The sequence below is a fragment of the Falco rusticolus genome, chromosome 5 (genome assembly GCF_015220075.1).
Source record: "Falco rusticolus isolate bFalRus1 chromosome 5, bFalRus1.pri, whole genome shotgun sequence".
Taxonomy (NCBI): domain Eukaryota; kingdom Metazoa; phylum Chordata; class Aves; order Falconiformes; family Falconidae; genus Falco; species Falco rusticolus.
The window spans coordinates 12,093,546-12,113,237 of record NC_051191.1 but is presented as its reverse complement, the minus strand read 5'-3'; the positions used below and the strand labels follow the sequence as shown (position 1 = coordinate 12,113,237).

Genomic DNA, 19,692 nt, shown 5'->3' with positions numbered 1-19,692 from the left:
ATAAGTGATACGGCAAAAATTTCATTCGGTCCTTACAAAAATAAACTACGATGAGGAACTATTTCCAGCAGGGTTCCAGAGCACTGCAATGACCAGCTATCCCATTATAAAGGAGAAAACAGTTTGTGGTCCTGAATAGACTAAACCCAGACAAACAGGAGAATACAAACCAAAATGATCAAGAAGCCCTGCAGCTGAGGTTATCTATCTTGCTTCTTAGAGGAGAGCTGAGTCTTGTTGTTGTTGTTACTTAGCCCTTTTTCTTTTCAGATTTTCTCTCACTAGCCTCCTCCAAGAAGCTGCTTTTGTCAGCATTCAGAAACTCTGGCTCTTGAGAAAACCAAAGCCAGCACTGAAACACATCCCAAAGCATCAAAGGAAAGTACAGCTGGGAGGGACCACAAAGACCTAGCCTGGCCCACTTCCCTACGGCAGGACAAATGTATGCAGACCACTGCCTGACAGATATTTGTCTAGGGTGTTATTAAAGCTCCTTGTGAAAGAAATTTCACAACCTTGCTTAAACAAGCTTTGGAAAGAGCTGCTTTACCTGCTTACCTAGTGGTTTGGAAAGACTTCTTCCTAATAATTAACCGACAATCCTAGCTGCTAATTAGCTATCTTCTTCTTTAACCCTCAGTGGACACAAACAACAGATTACCAGTCTCTCCTGCTAATTTTATATATTTGCAGTACATTATGATTCAACCTTTCTCTTTCCAGTTAAACCAAACCACTCTGAATTCTCCTGATAAGTGGTGTTTCCTAGAGCTCTGCTCATTCTTTCAACCACCTCACATACCCTCTCCCATTTGCCTAAAACTGGTGGTGCCCAGTTTAAAAGAAGGTCTCACCTTTTCCTGTCAGCTGTCTTTCCTCAGACCCTTAATTCACTCCATCAGGCTTAACGGTGGCCTAGAGCCCTGGTGGAGTTGCAGTGTGAGTGGAGGGTCGCTTTTGTAAGCAGCAGGAGTTGTCAGGGATGCTCTGCATCCCAAAGCCTCAGGGAGCAGAGCCAGCAGATGTGCCCTGGGATGTCTGCTCTTCTTTGCCTGTTTCTTTCCATCCTGATGAAAGGGATGAGTGGTACAACTGGTAAGAGTTTTTGTGGAACAACTCCCTGTAAGAAATGCACTTTCTCTGGGACTGAAAAGTTTTGGGGGCAATATGCCAGTGCCCTGTAGAAGAAAAATTTAAGTTGAGCTTTTCAGCTTTTATGTTTGAAGTTCAGTATTTCTGAAACGTTTTATTCTATAAGGCAAAAATTCCTTGCTTCAACTTTGTCATTTTCATTTCATATTTATTTAAATTTCCTTAAAATCATTCAGTACTCTGTTCACACTAGTTGTGTTTATATTACATACTATGTTAACACTGTAAAAATAATACATTTTGCCTTCTTCAAATTTGGTATTTCAACAAGTGAAAAAATGTTTTAGAGCTATTGAACCATATGTTTCAACACTTGCAATGTGTTTCTTTTTAATTTCTATTTCATGAGTTCTTTTGACCATTTGTTCTGACTAGGAACAAAAAATAGGAATTTAGGCAGTGCTGAATAAATTCCTGACAGCTCTAGATAATGCATGAGGATACACAAACCCTCTCACTTCTGCTCACACATCCAGTTCCTGTTGACACGCACAAGGAGGGAAGAAGCTCATTCCTTCCTTTCACTTTGCATTGTGCCTGTAAAAAAGATTCACACAATTTGGAATGGTGTGTGATCAGGAGCTTGATTACAAAATAAGTGTCTTCTAGCCTCTGCCATAAGTCGTGCTAGTCATGGTTCTGCTTCTGAAGCACTTGAGGCCAGTATTTTCTCTTTGAAAGCCTGTACTTTGCATTGATTCCCCAGTAGTGAACAAGTGGTCATTTGGAGATCCTTTGCTGTAGCATTTTTAATATTCCATCCAATAACTCATGTGGAGATTTCCCACTGCGTAATCTCTTCTAATTGTGAATGTGCCAAAATATGCAAGGTTGCAAAATTAGGGAGAAGCACCTTTTAATGCATGACCTTCAACAACAGACCCTGTAGCTATGCACGATCATCTCTTTCCACAGACTTTTAATTATCACTTCTTGAGTCTCTTGAATGGTCTTTAGCATTTCTTAATTGCTCCCTGCTAGATGCCATTTCCTGCTGTATTACAGGAGAACTTTAAAATATCCTACAGTTCCTTCAATGTTTACAAGTCCATGAACAATCCATACTCATAATACTCATCAAAATACCTAGAATTCACCTTAGAATACCTTAGGTTTATTCAATAATGATAATCCTGGGAACTGTGGATGGTAAGCATATGATTATTGAAGGTATTCCTGACTACCTATCCGAAGACACTCAGGGTTGGATCCTTTATCTGTGTTGACTCTGTGGCATAAGGCTGCCACAGAAGCCCAGCAAAGAGTTTCCCTTATGAAGGGGAACCATTGGCTCTTGTTTCTGTGCCAAATCTGCATCTCAGGCACGTCTTCTGCCAGGGAAAGAGTGCAGCAGATGGTGTCAGGGAAAGGTCTAGATCATTGTGAAATCAGCAGGGTTCTGCGGATGTGGTGCTAGCAGGTACATTGACCATCCCAAGCCCAGGGTGGAATTTAGACTCCCAGTCAATATTGGTCGTGTCATGTGAAGGGCTGGCTCTCAGACCCAGGAGCAAGAGAAGTTTTACTCTACCTTCTGGTCCAGTGGTCCGATAGACTAGAAATATTATCTCCCTGGCCTTCATCCAAGAAGACAACTAGAATAAAAATGCTACCAAAGCATTAGGGCTCTTCATTGCACTACCTGAAATGGCAGCAAAACCCAATGAATTCTCTGAAAAATCTTCCAAGATACCCTGCTTGAGTGTCACCGCTCGGTCTTACACTTGCACATAAAAAGCCGTCTGAATGGGCTTTTCTTAAGGTGGACATGGATTCTCATCTCTTTCTATTGAGAAATCATCCTTTGGCAAAGATGGTTGAAGAATCTCCTGGTCTGTCTTTAACCTCATTCATCTTTCATTCCTCACTGGCAGTCCAAAAGTTTACTTTTTATGAAAGGACAAATTGGCCCTTTTCTCCCTTCTGACTGCTACAGATCCTGTAATACACATCCAGCTGCCCCTCTCTTACCTGGGTCAGCTGCTGGGAGACCTCTGGAGCTCAGAGATCCTTCCTCATACTTCTGCTGTTTTTCTATCAGCTGAAAAAAAAAAATGAATTGGGCAGTGAAGTTGAGATTCTGTAGGTCAGGCTTGAATTAATTGCCTCAAGGGTCATATTTTACAAATGAAACAAGAATACATACCTTTAAGTGATGAGTCATGTTCATCGTGCAATGGATTATTATTCCCTTTGGGGAACAGTATTTACTTTACGCTTGCGAAATGCTCCATAATTTTTACATCTTTTCTTCCTTATTGTCTTCAGATGTAGATTATAGTCACAAGAAGAATGTAGGCCTAGCTTTTAAAGTGAATGTATTTTAAAGCCTAATTAAATAAAAGTTAAAGGTGCTGGGTGATAGGCAGTATCTTAATTGAGAAGGCAATTTATTGAATTAGGGTTTTTTTCCTTCTAGAGCCTCAATCCAATATTTCTTGAAAACTAAACCATCATATTCTTCAATTGTTAAAACCATTTCAAGGGAAAAATGTCATGTCAATCATGTACCAATAAGGGCATTGCAAATAAGATTTTTGTGACCTTACCAATCAGTCACATTGCATCTCCTCCAAAGAGCATTATTAGATTTTTACCATTTTTTGAAAGCTGCTGCTTCAGAGACCAGCCTGATAAAGTAAAGTATCTGATTCTAATAGATAGCCACAAACAAAGTTATGAATACCACTGTTATTCATTTAAGGGATATCACTACTCTACAGTAGATAAAAAGTCTAATGAATTTACATTAATCAAATAAACATAATGATGACCTGACATATTTGGTTTCATAATTATATATGTATTAGTAATCCCTTTTTAGAATCTACACAATATGATAGATACCTTTACGAATATTCATATTTCATGGAAAAGTATGGCTTGATCATCCATTATACTAATGTTGCATCTTATTACCATACTGATTCAAATGAATTTCTAGATCCATGTGATATAGCAAAGCCTGAGATATGGTCAATGGTGTATAACAAGGTATTCAAAAGAGGAAGAATAGTCTAATACTGTAAGCAAATGAAGCGAAAATCTGCCTTGTCTTGCGTCCCACAGATTACCTTCTTGTCAAGGGGGATGCACAAATATTTCTGCATTTGTGCTAGGAATCTAAACGGGCTGTTAGTTTCAGGGATGCAAGTCCCATTAGCATCACTGAGAGCTGCACCAAGTTATTTAACTGAGTGCTGAACTTACAGCTCACAGACATGTAACCCTTGTAGTAGAGCTCTAAAACTCTAGTGTTTGGTTTCAGAGCCTTGAAAATGTTTCCCTTGGCGGATTCAAGCTTTCACAACATTATGCATAGAAACATGAATTGCTGTGGTGATAAGAAAAAGTGCTGATTTGTAGATAGCTAATTTCATCCCACTTTTCAAGCTAATGGGGGTATATAACTGATATAGCTTGAACAGTTATGTCACTGATTTGAAACAGCAAAATTACATTGCATTAATTTAGCATATTAGACAGAAATGTAAACTAATTTCACAGCTCCTGCAGGCAGCATTTTATAATGAGAACCAACTTAATTTGAAAAACTAAACAGAAAAATGTGTATTTTTTGGCCTTCTCTAGATGCACAAAGGTATTCAACAGCACTGTTCCTTTTCCAGGGAAATTTCTTGTAAAACAAATGTCAGATTTATGATGACTAGGAGCTAAGCCCCAACCCCATTGTTACCGGGGCACATGTTAGCCATTCTTATTTATATGTTTTTTTAAAAAAGGTGTAATCTCTGCTGTCAGGCCCTGTTCAGGGAGTGTACACAGGCAGTGTGCAGGGAACTACTTACAGGAGGTTTATACAGTTGGAAGAGAAATACTTCTGTGGAGCTGAAGCAACTCTGTGGCAGAAGTCCTTCAACCGTAGCCACAGTAGGCAGCATGAAAGGGAGGCACAGAGAAGGGAGTACATGATACAATCACAAAGAATCCACTCTGCGGTTTGTGTGATGCTGCCCGGCACCCACCGTGCCTCCCATCGATGCTTGTAGATGTGCTGTTGACATTATAATCAAATTAGTCATGTAGAAACCTTCACAGTCAAGAGAGAGAAGCTGACCCTTCTAGAGCACCGTTGATCTAATTAAAGCTGTTTTCTAAAATGGATCAGATGAATCCCATTCTAGGTGATCCTGTTTCCCTCTGTTGACTATAAAGACAGTTTAGACATAACTCCAGTGCAGGTGTCTGGATGCAGGCTGGATGAATCCTGACTGCATGAAGACTGTCTAAACTCAGCTTCAGATCAGGCTGCCTGCAAACCCCCTCTGTCCTTGCTTGAAACACAGCAGTCCTTTTAGGAAGGACATGGCAGAGTGACCATGAGAGAGACCCTGACCCAGGGTCCAACTTGTATGTCTCATGAGTCTGATCAAGGTGGTATGGGATAGAGGGAAGGACCCTGGCCAGACATCTCACACTGGATCACACTCCCATGGCACAATGCATGCTTTGGCAGGCCTCCTGGAGTGTGGGTGCACCAGCAGCTTCCCCCCGGGAAGGACCTCCAGAGCAGGCCCTCACAAGGAGTAACAGCAAAGTGAGGGGTAAGCGTGGTTTCATGCCTGTTGTCAGGCAGCTCGTGCACTGCACTGCAGGGCAAATATCTCCCTCCTGCTGGTCCAAGATGCATTGTGAAGCACATCCTATGGTCAGCACTCCCAGGAGGGACGTGCATGACACCTGTGTACCTAAGCACCAAATGCTGCACATCTGGGGCCTTACACACACACTTTTAGACAGAAGAGAACACTTTCTGAGCTTTTGTGACTCAGAATGCCACGGTGGCTTTGGCTTTAAAGCAGTTTCTCACAGACTCCGTAGTGCCTCTCTGGAAATACAGAAACTTAGCTACACTGTGGGTAAACAATGCTTTATTTCTGTTTTCTGCTATTTCAGTCAGATTCATTGGCCTTGTTTTTACCTTCTCTGGGCCCTTGCTATTGCTTTGGTAGCAGAAAAGGAAGAGAAATCCATGTGGCCGTCACACTGACATAGGCTGGGTAAGCTGAATTACGGCTGCTCAGTACATCAGGCCAGCCTCCTGATGGTCCTTGGCTTTGGAAATCATTTTCCATTAATTATCTGCAAAATATTTACTTTAAAAGTGCTGTGAACAATCAGGCCAGGAAGCTTGTTTACTTGAACATTTCCTCAACAAGAGTGCAAACAGCATTGACATGAAGTTTTTGTACTTTTCTCCCAGCTCTAAATAAACGCTGTGTAGTACTGATCAGAATTTTGCTTTGGTTAAAGAAGAGCAAGACCTCTGGTGTTTATTTTTTCAATATATGTGTATTGTTAAAGAACAGTTACATTCATCAGTGACTTCCTATGCACGTACTTACTGCAGTTGCCTTTGTTTCTTTCTTACAGGCATGTAGCCACCGCTCTAGTTCAGAGATAATCTGCTGTACAACTCCTTCACTGAAAGCCTTCAACCTCCAACCACCCTTTGTAACCAAAGTGTTCTTTATTTTTGATGGTGTCAGCTCTTTGTTCTTTGATTTTGATTATGTAAATAATCCTGTATTTAAGCATTTTGAAAAGCCGGTGTTCATCTCAAGAGGCAACCAAAACGTTCTGGAAATCAAGGTAAGAAATGCTGAAGTAAGTTTTTCAATTATTTGCAAGCACGCAGCAGCATAGTGTATAACAGACGTTTTGATGAAATGAAGGAAGCCCCAAGGAAGCAAGGGCAGAGAGAGCAGTGTGTTCAGTACTGCGTGCACCCAAGCCCCCAGCTGTCGCCACTTAAAGGATGCAGATTTGAAAACAAAAATGCATACCAGGGTGGTTGTTGGCATCAGGTGGGGTGGGAGAGGGGTTTTCCTTACCCTCATGGGAGGACCATGCTGTGTCAGCTTCTGAGTGCGATATGCTGTGTCACCAGTTCAGGATCAAATGTGGCCAGCAGCTCAGAACCTGAAGTGGGTGGTCTGCATGCAAGTCCTGGCTCATGGACTGTTACATGGGTTTGTGTCCTTCCTCATGAAAGATGTGGAGTTCTCTTTAGAAAGTGGCCTAGCAGCTATAGATCTCTAGAGCTGAGGGAAACTCTGGCCTGTGCACAGAAGTCACTCATGAGGATCAGTCACCACTGTAGCCTAAATATTTATGGATTCGTGAAAAATGCAAAGTCAATGCTGAGCACCTCTTAAAAAAGCACTGAGAATAGCCTACACAGCAGTGAGGAACATCTGTTAGGAATTCAGGGCCCTTGCAAGCACAGGCTGCTATCTACTACAGTGCTGTGGAGAAAGCAAGAGTCTGATTTCTTAAAATCTAGTGCTTTTTTAAGTATCAAGCAGAAACAGTATAAATACAGGTATTCCTAATTTGCAGTGAATATTTATGAAAATTTAGTATTATGTATGTGTAATTTATATAGAATAGCTATAATTTATATAGAATACAATCTATAAAAAGTGCTTTATGGAAGAGAATCAGTCCTAATACTGGGGTCATCTCTTTGTGTAGCTTGTCCGTAGTTCTGTAAGCCAGAACTCTTTTCCCTTATGACAATCATGAAATCTTGAAGCCCTGAGGTCTTTGACTCCAAGATGGTCCAGTTGGGCGAGCTTCTGAGCTGCAGGAAATCAGAGGGTTCAGAGGTTCTGTCAGCCATGCTGAGTTGCAGTCAAACTCTGAATATTGATCTGTTTCCACAAAGTGTTTTGGGCAGATTCCAAAGAATAATCAATCTCTGATTTTTATTTTTTTTGTTTTGTTTTTCTACTTGGAACTCTTGGCCATACAAGACATACTTTTCCTCAGTGCAGAGCAATTCTCTTGTTCAGTTGCAGAGGAACACTAGAAAGAGTTGTGTGCACGTCAGCGGCGAGCTGGGAATATATATCTGCTGCATGGCTCAGTGCCTCAGTGCAGTGATAGCAGTGTTTTCCAGTATTTTCCAGGTCATGCATATCAACCGATTGGAAAGAAGACTAATTTGAGAAGAATCATAGAATAACTTAGATTGGAAGGAACCTCTAGAGGTCTTTGTAGTCTTTTGAGCCCTTGCTCAAAACAGGGCTAAGTTAAAAATTAGGTCAGGTTGCCTATGGCTTCATCCAGTTTGGCGGTATGTCTCTTGTTCTGTGGGGTTCAAAACACGGCAAATTGCCCAGGTGTGGCCTTTCAAGTGCTGAGCAGAGGAGAACCATCCACCTCCGAGGTACTGGTTTTGCTGCTGCTGTTGAAGTATGTGCTGAGCCTTCATCACTACAATGGCACGCTGCTGCCTCATTTCACCTTGTGGTCCAGTGTTTCAGTCATTTTCTTAAATTTGATGTCATCTGAAAGGGCAAGGACAGTGCATCCTGTCCCTTTGTCCAGGTTGTCAATAAACCAGTATTTATCCCAGTATCAGCCACTGACAAATGCCACTTGTTAGACTCCTAAGCTTTGAGCTGATGGACCATCAGTTTTTCATTTGCCTTGTAGTCCATCCATCCTGTCCTTATAATCTCAATTTGTTTTCATTGCTAGGAGGGACTGTGTTGCAAACTGTGCTGAAATCAAGGTGAACACTGTCCGGTGCTCTCCCTTCATCTACGGAGCCAATTATCTCTGCATAGAAGGCAATCAGGCTGCTCAGGCAAAGTGCACCCTGTGCGCAAAGGAAACCTGTGCTGGCTCTTCCCACATTCTTATCCTTCCTCTGCCTGGAAGTGCTTCCATAAGGACTTGCTCCATAATCTTTCCAGAGGCTGAGGGTTAAAAAAATAGTTGGTTTTTTTAACTCTCTTCTTTCTTTTACTCCTGAACTTTTTATTCTCCCTGAAGGAGAAGCCTTCCTGGTGGGAAGAAGACATTCAGATAAGAAAGGCTAGCTCAGAGCTGTCCCACTGACAACTGACCAAAGTCACAACTTTTTAGTATTGATGTCACCTGTAGTCACGGCACCCACGGCAGATGCTGTCTACCTAAGCCTAATGCCCTGGTTATTTCCTGGCAACCGACTGGAGAATAACATTAGAGAAAGCCGGTCTCCTAGAACAAAGCATGAACAAGCACCAATTTAACATATTCCACTAAATAGAATTAGTTATACTGGGATGCTTCTGTCAAAACAGCGAGGCAACTTTCAGAAATTATAGTTGGGAGCCAAAAGATCATTACAAGCCATATTGGCAAAACTTTTCCCTTGCCCTGTACCCGCATTCAAAAATACACAAGTTTACATCCCTCATGGTTATATTTTGTGCAGTAATTAAGCAAGCTCAGCATGAAATTAAATGGCAGCTTGCTTCAGTGAACAGTCTGTTCTACCAAACCAAAGTTCTTTTATCTTTTTCTTAATGAGTTACAGAGGGGTGGAGGGAGCTTTTACCACGAGTTTTTCAATCAAACTAATCTAGTGCGACATATTTGGCTTCCATCAAATAACAGTGGGTACCAGTTGAAAGATTCTGTTTGGTTTCCCCTGATGGCCATAAGATGTTTTTGTAAGAAAATGTTACACACAAGAAAGCATTAAGTCTTCTGTCTAAAACAGTCAGGGCACTGTGTGCCATGAATGCCAGCCCTTCTTGTCTTCAGTGCCAGCTCTTTTGTCTTCCACACTACCAAGCTTCTCAAGGTCCCACATCATCGCTGTCTGCCTCTGCCAAGTACATGGCTCTTCAGAGTCTCTCAGTGCCCACCGTACCCCAGTCAGAGGGGTCATGGCAGAGTGCCTTCAGGCACTTCTCTGCTTCAGCACCATGAAGACACCTCTGCAGAAGGGCTCCTGTCTCCCGCCAACACGGGAAGCTCTAGGGCCAGGAAACATTCTGGTATTTCGCTGTTGGGGGACAACCAAAGACCTGAGTCTGCTGAAGAGGACCACACATTCTTTATAAGACAATCTTAAGGAACTCTTCTTATCTCTTTGTAGGTCACTCTCTTTTCCATCTTCCACGTTGCACATAAAATTATGTTGCTTTCAGTATCTGATCCAAGAGAATGCAATATGGAAACTGGGATTTCTGAGCGAGCTGCAGTGGAAGCTGTGCAGCCGCAGTAACTCCTCATTCTTCCCAAGTCCACCTCGTCTGCTTAAGAACCTCAAGAATTCTTCTGACACCAATCTCAAAATTTCCATGCCTGGCTTTGTGGTCCTTCTACTGCTTCTAGAATTTACCCCAGATTATTCCCATCTCTCTAAATTTTTTAGGTAGTTGATCTATCAGATTGGTTTGCAACAGCTGCTCAGCCCAGTAACGAGCTTCTCCAGCTTGTGTGCAAGGGCATTGCTCAGCAAGAAGCGAGTAATACGCATTTTAAAATAGGAAATAGTTTCCCCGTTCTCACAGGAGCCGGTTTCTTCCTCTTCTTAAAATGGTAGTCAAATTTTGGTGGTCCTGAGAAGAGCAAAACCACTGCTGAGTTTTGAAACTCTTAATACATTGAGATACTATAGTGAATATATTTGAAACTGCATTATATGAATGGTAACATAATGGTAATGGTAGTAAGTAAAAGTTACTATCTTCATTATAACTGGCAAAGGACCAACTTAGGAAACATCAGTATGATTTTTTTTCCCCCTTTAGGATAAGTATCAGTTTTGGTGGAAAAAAAAATTTTAGAAATCGTTTTTAAAAAATCTTAAGATTCAGTGTAGAAGGAAAAGAGGCCACTCACCCATGCTCTCCAGGATAATATATTTATCCTGAAGGTGGAAAACTCGAATTCAAGTCTTTTGAGGTACATCGTTCAAAGGAAAGATTTGAACCTGAATAGCTCACAATATGCAGCAAGCCTCCATAGTAATAAACCATAAACAGTCAGTCACATGCTTCCTGGTCCAGCAAACAGAATGGCTCCAAGTAGACAGAAGATAGAGTGCAAAATGGACTGCTTTGGCCAAAAATTAAAAAGCATTTACCTGAGGTGTGGCTTTACCAGTCAAAATAGGACATTAAACTGGCTCTCCTCTATGTTTCTTTAAATCTTCCCAGGGTTCTGTCTGATTCTGCAGCAGACCTAAAACATATGCCAGAGTAAGATATTTTGCCCCTCAGAATGGGATTCTACTTTTATTTCCAGTGTACAAGGCCTTGCAGCAGTGTCAGCCACGATGCCTTCGTCCCTTCTTGTGAAGAGCTCCCAGATCAGCCCGCATAAATAGCCTTTATTAGTGTTACTCCCCATCCTCCCTTCTCCCTTCTTAATCCTGCTTAGTGTGCTTGTCCTTTCATCTTAAGCTGGGCTGTACACAGGGTAGGGCAGCTTCTTAAATACTGATGCACTCCTGAGCACAAAAGATCATGAACTTGGCCTTTGGACGCTACTATCACAACAGCAGAGGGAGTAATATTTCCTCCATGTCTGGGAGGTGAAAGCAGGTTTTCTGAGTAGGGAGTGCACTTTTCATGCTGTCATCTTTACCAGGGTTTGTTCCTTTTTGGTCTGTGGAACCTGATTTTAACAGATTTTTGCTTTTTTATGATTATAATTAAATAGCTCTTTTTGAAAACTTCGCTCCTGCTACCCTAACCACTTGCAAAACAAAACGTTTGAGATGCCTTTAGTTTAAACAAAATATAATGCCAGTTTTATATAAACAGCATCACATAATGCATCCTTTCTTGTGCAAAAATCTAAACAGGACCAATAGGTTTTATCCCTCAGACTTTTACATTTTTAATGTAAACTCATATACATATACATATACATACTCATATACATAAACTCATACAGTCTGCATGGGCTGTATGAGTATTAGTGACAGCAGATCTTATCTGTAAACTTTATCATCACCCTCTGGCCTGTCTGTCAAACTCCTGTTTACATGAAAAAAACCTGATACATGCATATTGACAGGGCAATGTAAATTTGCATTAGTCTTTTATTTCACAATTGTTTTTCCATTAAAAACATTTTCCAAGGTAATAAAAGGATTTCTCCCTAACTTTTATGAGATGGTTATGTAATGTGAAATTGATTTTTCTTTTCCAAGGGAAATTACATTGATTCAGAAGCTGTTAAAGGAGAAGTGCTAAAAGTTGGAAATAAAAGCTGCGAAAACCTCCTCCTGCAGTCAGAATCAATTCTGTGTACGGTTCCCAGCGATCTCCTGAAATCCAATAGTGAGCTGAACATAGAGGTGAGGCAGCTACACCACACATGAGATATTAATGCCGTTTTTATTATCATTCACAAGGTCGCTATTGAACCTATGAACTTTAAATTTAAGCCTAAGCCTGTGTTTACAGAGATATCCCTATCTCTGTTTGAGATGGAAATTTATAAAAAATAATTATCATCATTGTTGTTGTTACCTGTTTGTGCAGAGACTTTCTGGAGCCTTAGGCACAAAGTAGGACGTAAACTAAGCACAGAAATAAAATCATGGTTATTAATCCAAACACAAAGGAAACATACGGGGAGGAACGGGAAGGTATAATGGAGTAGGTTTAATCTGGAGTTCACAAGCCCTTATTTCAGCAAAAAATTCTGCTGCAGTCAAGAGGATCAGATCCTTTCTGAAAGATTTTTTGGTCTGCTTTTTGTAATTTCCTTTCAGTTCTTCTTGTAAGATGCAGACACTTAGAATAAATGTTTGAGTTCCACTATTGTTCTAAAGGTGGTTTCACTAGAGTCATTCCGAGTACTACTGCGAATTTAAATTGTAGACACTTTTGACCTACTGACTCGTAGAATAAGACACAAATCTTTCAGTATCTTCATGGGGGTTTTGTAAATATAAAAAAAGGAAAATCACAGTGGAATGGGATTACTTTTAAACTCTGAAATCTGCTTGTCATGTACTCGATTCACTGAAAACGGTGGAGACTTTGGCAGTCATGTAAGTGTGATTAAGATCAAAGTCTATGTAAGCTCTTTGGAGCAGGGAACACCTATTTTTTTCTATGTCTTTATGACATTCATCTCAATAGGATCCTGGTCTGTAAATGGTAGTCCTATGTGCTACTGCAATCTAAGTAAATAGTAATAACTAATTTGATTTATTAATTCAGTAAATATTAATCTATTTTAAAATTAATTTCTTTTGAAAAGTACAGATTAAATTTCTTAGGTGAATCAGGCAACCTATAAAATTAGATGCAGCTCTCCTTTTAGTGTATCTGTTTCCCGGACCTGTAAATGCCTAGTTTCATATAATACTTGTGCACATGTTGCATTCTGTACTGTTTGTATTTTTTGTATACAACCAGGACTGGCACTATATTCAGTCAGTTCTGCTAAATGATATTTCCTTAACCTCTAAGAAACAGATATGCGTGACGTATTTCATATGTAGAAAAGAACACAACATAAAGGGGTTAAATAAGGTTTCTGCTTGTTTACTGGCAAGGAGCCTCAGAAACTGCAGTCTGCCCAGCGAAGAAGAAAATTTGCTCTTTTGACGGGCAAATCCATCATTACAGTACCCAGAGGAACGAATTCCACAGGAGGAAGAGAAAAGATGGCCAAGTGCATTCTGACTAACAGAGCTAGTACCGTGTGACCTAAAACGGTTTTTCCCTGGTAGCTGCTTGGTGTTTGTTTGGGTGTTGGTTTTGGGGGTTGTTTGTTTGTTTGGTTTTGTTTCTTTAAACTGTTGACAAGCAAGAAGCTGGCAAGGGACAGGCTCACGTGACCTTGGGAACTGAAATGCAGGCATGCTGTCAACAGAGAGGGAGTTTGATGTTACAGCATATTTATGCCAGAAGGACGCATATTAAAGACATTTGGGCAATTTTTTAACATCGATTTCAGCCCATATAACCATAAGCCCATACATTTCTGTGCACCATTTCAGCAAAAGTATGAATTTAGTATTTTAAATTAACATCTGGTAGCAGTGGGACCCTGTTTTCCAGAGTGCATGTGTGAGTGTGTGCTGTGTGCATGGTGTAGCACGTACATAGCTGTGTCACTAGCAGAGCTCTTGAAGGCATGTAATGAAACATAAAAATGTACATCTGCTTTCACGTACACCAATATAACAATGTCTCTACTCCCAGTGTCTTATCACAGTACAGCATTACAAAATCAAGATTTAATACATATGGGACATATCAGCTTATACTTTAGCACTAATATTCTACTTCTTGCTTGTCTTTTGAAATCATCACACTATTTTTTCTGTGTTTTTTTCAGTGGAAGCAAGAAGTTTTGTCAACAGTTATTGGAAAAGTGCTGATCCGGCAAGATCAGAATTTCACGGGACTAATTGCTGGAGTTGTTTCAACATCAGTTTTAATTTTTATCTTATTGGTGTTTTTCCTCTGGAGAAGGAAGAAGAAACAAATTAAAGGTCTATCATTGTCGACTTCATCAAATAATTCTGTTATTATATCTTAGATTTTAAAAACTGACATCAATTTATGCTTTCCTTAACCGCTGTTCAATGTCCTGTTGTAACCTGTCAGCAGAGGTTTCACAATCAAGTGCAATGTTTAGTTGAGTTTTGGCCCTTGGCTCTTGCCTGAGCTGGGTGAAGGGCCACACTATGCCTAAAGGGGAAGGATTTCGGAGGAACTCTGAGCTATGTAGAAAACTTAGTAACTCCTCTTCCCCAGTCAGCCTTGGAAGAGGGAATGAGTCAATGACATGTGTGGAATCACAAGTACTTCAGCTTCATCCAGTTGCCTTGTAGTCCTCTAGGCTGTGCCTAGTTTGTGCAAGACACAGAGCGCTGCAGTGGCTGGTCTTCTGTCCACCCGGATCAGGGTGCCTCCCCTCTGGCCCCCATGTCTGGGTTTCCTTCGAGTGGGAACTGCTGCACTACGCAAGGGGGGAGGAGGAGGGGAGCTAATACACAACCAGGTCTTGTTCTGATACAATATCACAGTCAGATCATGAAGCTGGCCCCAGAGGCTTCAAAGCTCATTTGGATCTTCCAGTGTAGCCAAGAGTGGGGCTTTAACACAAGTCACAGCAAATCTTGTGCTGTACAAATAGCGCAAGTTCAGGTCTTGCACATGTCTGCTTCAGCAACAGCCCAACCCTCTTCTCAGCAGAGCAGAACATCTAAACTGAAATAAATACCTAAATGAATGTTGGCACACAATAAACACAAGGGTTTTCTCATACTGTCTTTTTCTCCTTCCCCTTCAGATCTGGGAAGCGACCTAGTGCGCTATGATGGCAGGGTGCACACTCCTCACCTGGACAGGCTGGTGAGCGCGAGGAGTGTAAGTCCAACGACAGAAATGGTTTCAAGCGAATCTGTAGATTACAGATCAACTTTTCTAGAAGGTACACTTCTATTATGAATCTGTATGGATGATATTTTATACATCTTGCTTTTCATATGTCTTCAGATGATAGCTGTTGTGATCAATATCTTAATTTCATTTTCTCATCTGGTTTGTCTGTGTCTGCATTGTTTGGGATTTTCATGTGTTTACAGGCTTACTATTTGAACTGAGCTTCTCAGGTGCTTCCCAAGATTAAGGTGCGAAGGATTTTTACTTTTACTCAGGTTGGAGCAATATATAAAATGCTGTTAGTGAAAATTCTCTGTAAGTATGTTCCACAGTTTATTAGGAGCTAGTGGGTAGAATGATTTTGTGTTATCATAAGGTCCATCACACCATGCACAAATCCACTCTGAAAAAAGCGATTTTAAGGATAGCATCGAGTGGGTGTAGGTTTAGTGTGTCTCAGTGAGTTCATACAGTCATGGTAAAGCAGTTCTGTCAGCTCAACATGGGACATGGAGATTTGTAAACTGATACTCTTTTGTCCGTTCATGCACCTCCTATAAAATGGCACACTGTGTGATGCAGAAATGCTGATTTTAATAATTAAGCTAAAGGGGGTGTGAAAACTGTCACAAATTGAGTGGAGGCCCACGTGTGCTGAGATGTCAGTCTTACAAAACATGCTGTTCATTTTCAGACCTGTGGGCATGACGGAAGAATAACCCTATGCTGAATAGATTTTTGTGCCACACATCACCGTTTTAGCAGGGGTATTCTCCAGATCACTCTGCTGCACTTACCATACCACTTCAGGCTGAACGTGGCCAAGATGTGTGGAGACCGTGTTCTGTGATTACCATTAAAAGAGTCTTTAACTGTTAGAAGTTACCATATGATATTTGAGATACCACAGATACTTGTTGGTCTTGGTGTAGACATAGTCTTGTACTGTTTCAGGCGCTGCCATTACAACTCAATAGAAATCGCTCCAAATCCTTATTCCGCCTTGGTAATGCCCAATCGTGGAGTTGTTTGAAAGCCAGGCCTGTTCCAAGCTTCCTTTATGATTCTTTAATTGCTGCTGCCAGCTTGCACAGGAAGTTTCTAGATTGAAAGATTCCCAAAGGAAAAGCAAAGCCTGTGCCACTGGTTAGAAGGGAAAGTGCTACATGAGACACAACTATGCAGAGATCCTTGGTGGAAGGTAAATCTGCAGTGGTCCTGGGGCCACTGTGCACCAGCAAAGCACAGCCGAGAGTGCACCCAGGAAGGTGTGTTCACTTAATGTACCCGTAGGAATGTTTACATCAATTACTGTCAAAGAATAAAGTGACAGGAACATTAGAAAACATGCAGATCTACATGCAGCAGCTGTAAAAATTATTTTGCAACCGTGACTAGGGTATTTTACCATGATTTTTAAATAGATATTTGCCCTTGGTGACCTAAATATGGCTTTGTAAATGCAAGAGTTTGTATTTTTACCTCTAGATAGAGCAGCACTGAGTTTTTCTTGGCACCTGGAGTGATAACAGCACTATATAAAAATTTCCCAAGTTTTATACATAAATATATAAAGCATGTCTGTACAACATCTTTTACTCTTTGTGATAAAATATCTGATAATTTCTGTTGTTAAATTTATTCCTTTTTTTTTCTTTTTGACCCTGGGCTAAATTCTGCTCATTGACTCCACAGCAATCATTACAGACTGAAATTGGTGTCAATTAAACTTAGTTCTTTGATTCTATTACACAAAATACTAGGAAAAAATCTTTTCAACAAAAGCAGTTCAAAATACCTGAACAACATGCTGTTGACAAAAATAATTTTCTCAAATAAATGCTCCTTGCTTGACTGAAACATTTTTATTTCTGCTATTCTAAATCAGCTGGCTCATGTTATTTTCATGAGTAGCACTAACTGTATTATCTTCAGCAGTTACAGGATATGAATCACCTTTAGGCATTTCCCTGGTTGAATATTTACCATTGGATAAATATAGCTAGTCACCAGCAGTTTAGAAACCTTCATGAAATGCAGAGTTCCCTACCAGATTAGAATACGACAATAATAAAAGGTTTCACGGGTTTAATTGTTCACTACTTCCTCCTCCCATATTGCTGTAATTTTTCCATTTTACTCTTGTTACTCCCAATTACTAGAAATGCTATAACCTACACTTGGCAAGAAGTGACAAGGCTTCGTTCCATCCCCTCAGAAAAGTGGAAGTTCTGCCATTTACTTTCATAAAAGTAGGGCTGAGACAGGCCTAAGTTTCTAGTGACATGGTTTTCCTGGAGTTTGGCAGGTCAGCAGTGCATATTTTCATTTTTCCTTTGTGACCAAAACCTCTGCAAAGCCAAGCCGCTTCCAAACTGATAAAATCAAACCTTGCTTACCAAAGCAATAAAACTCTCAGTTTTCCAAGAAGTCTGAAAGGATTGTAACGGTTTCTGTTCATCTTGCAGATCAGTTTCCAAGCATGTCTCAGAATGGATCGTGCAGACCTGCCCAGTATCCTCACTCTGACCTCTCCCCGATTCTGTCTAGCGGAGACTCAGATTTAGCCAGTCCACTTCTCCAAACTAATGTCCACATTGACATCAGTGCCTTAAATCCTGACCTGGTCAAAGAAGTGCAGCATGTGGTTATTGGTGCTGACAGCCTGATTGTGCACTTCAGCGAAGTAATAGGAAGAGGTAGGTACTGCAACTCTTACCTTACCAACTGCTCTTCTTTTTTGTACGCCCTTTCATTATAAACCATTCTGAATAAGGTGTCTGCCTGGAGGTTTTTCAAGCCTTTTACCTCTTACAGGACTGCGTCCCATGCACCAAATCAAGGGGGGGAACCAAGGGGCTCTTGAAGTCAGGTGACAGGTTCTGCATTTGATCAGTTGGAGAAGACACCAAGAGGGTGGAGAGTCTGCCAATTAATAGGGCTCCTTTGAACTCAGAGATTTGCTGGTTCCCCCTCAGCTGCCTCACTCTTACCCTTTTCTAGGCTACAGAAAAGCTCAGCCAGGGCTTCTGATCCATGAGGCTGTGGTGGAGAAGTGAGGCTGTGATGGAGGAGTGAGGCTGCCACAGAATACTGCACAAGACTAAGGCACACCTCTGAATGGCAGGGTATGCTGAAGCAGGGGCACCAGCCATCTTAAACTCAGAGCCTGAGAGCTGGCAGGATCACTACACAACACAGAAAGTTCCAGCAGTCACTAGGGCATTCAGTAAAAGTCCCCATGGGCTAGGTGAAATGCACACACTCCTTTTCCCTCCGCATGTTTCCCCCAGCTCTGAGAGATTCACTGTTTGTTTCCTCTTACCAGACTCTGTTCCCCCTCGTTCCTCTCTCATCCCAGCTGCAGTAATGCATAGCTCCTGATTCACTTCCCCTTATTTTTATCCCTGATATAGCAAGCCCCCTATTTTTCTCAGTTTCTTCCATCATTCCTATTCCTCTGCATCTCCATAAGCAGGTTCCCTCCTTTCATAGCCTGAGCCAGCATTTGTTAGGGGCATTTATTAAACTCTGTACTGTTGAGTACCTATTAGTAACCCAAGTAGAAGCTGGATTTTCAGTACTTCTGCAGATCATGCGTGAGAGATCTCTTGTTGCATATCAGAATACTGATAAAAAATTGGCTATAAATGATATTCCTAATGCCTCTTCTGCAGGAAAATAGTCACAAATCAGTCAGTGTGTTTCCCTTCCATGTATTACACTTCATCATCCCCAAAGCAAGGGTGGGCCTTTTTCTTTTCTTTCTTGTTTCAGAAAAGTCCAAGTAATTTCCCATTTTTTAAATGTTGAAAAACATCAGAAATGACACCAATTAACCATTTTTAATTTTTTCCTCCTCTCTGATAACTAGAAATCAGCCAAACTGCAAAATATTTTAGACACACCCAATCCAAGCTTTAGGATTTGTGCCCAGGCTCCGAACAATCTGTGTTCTGATGGGATTTTAGTTGCTTTTATAAAACAAACTTTGTATTAACTTTACCCAAGCCAAAAGCAAAGCCAGCTGGGCTCTGACCAGCACTTTCGACTGGAACCTAGTAGAATTAAGCAGATAGTCTTGTTCTCTGCAGAGCTTACACTTGACAAAAATCTACTTGGCTTTCTAATTGAAAAATGTAAGTATTTTAAAAGTGTCCAGTAAATAGTACGTCTGTGAACGAAAGCCCCTAGTACCTGTACATAATTTGATTTGAACAAATTAATGTCTGGAGCTCAAAGTTCTCTGTATCCCAAACAGGTCAACCTGACTTCTCATAGCAGGTTTCCCCATAGTAGCGTTCTACAGACTACCCCATTTGCTTGGTAGAAAAGCACAGGATCAGGAAGGATTTCTGTGTCCCTGGCAGTCTAT

General features: G+C 41.0%; 1 protein-coding gene across 2 annotated transcripts in view; it reads left to right on the top strand.

The window, feature by feature from the left end:
* Positions 1 to 19,692, top strand: part of MET (MET proto-oncogene, receptor tyrosine kinase) — a 90,933-nt gene that overhangs the window by 61,819 nt on the left and 9,422 nt on the right. For both annotated transcript variants that reach the window (XM_037388581.1, XM_037388582.1), the window contains exons 11-15: positions 6,547 to 6,765; positions 12,119 to 12,265; positions 14,266 to 14,422; positions 15,226 to 15,366; positions 17,786 to 18,016. In XM_037388581.1, the coding sequence (XP_037244478.1) occupies positions 6,547 to 6,765; positions 12,119 to 12,265; positions 14,266 to 14,422; positions 15,226 to 15,366; positions 17,786 to 18,016 (895 nt within the window). The remainder of the gene's footprint in view (positions 1 to 6,546; positions 6,766 to 12,118; positions 12,266 to 14,265; positions 14,423 to 15,225; positions 15,367 to 17,785; positions 18,017 to 19,692) is intronic.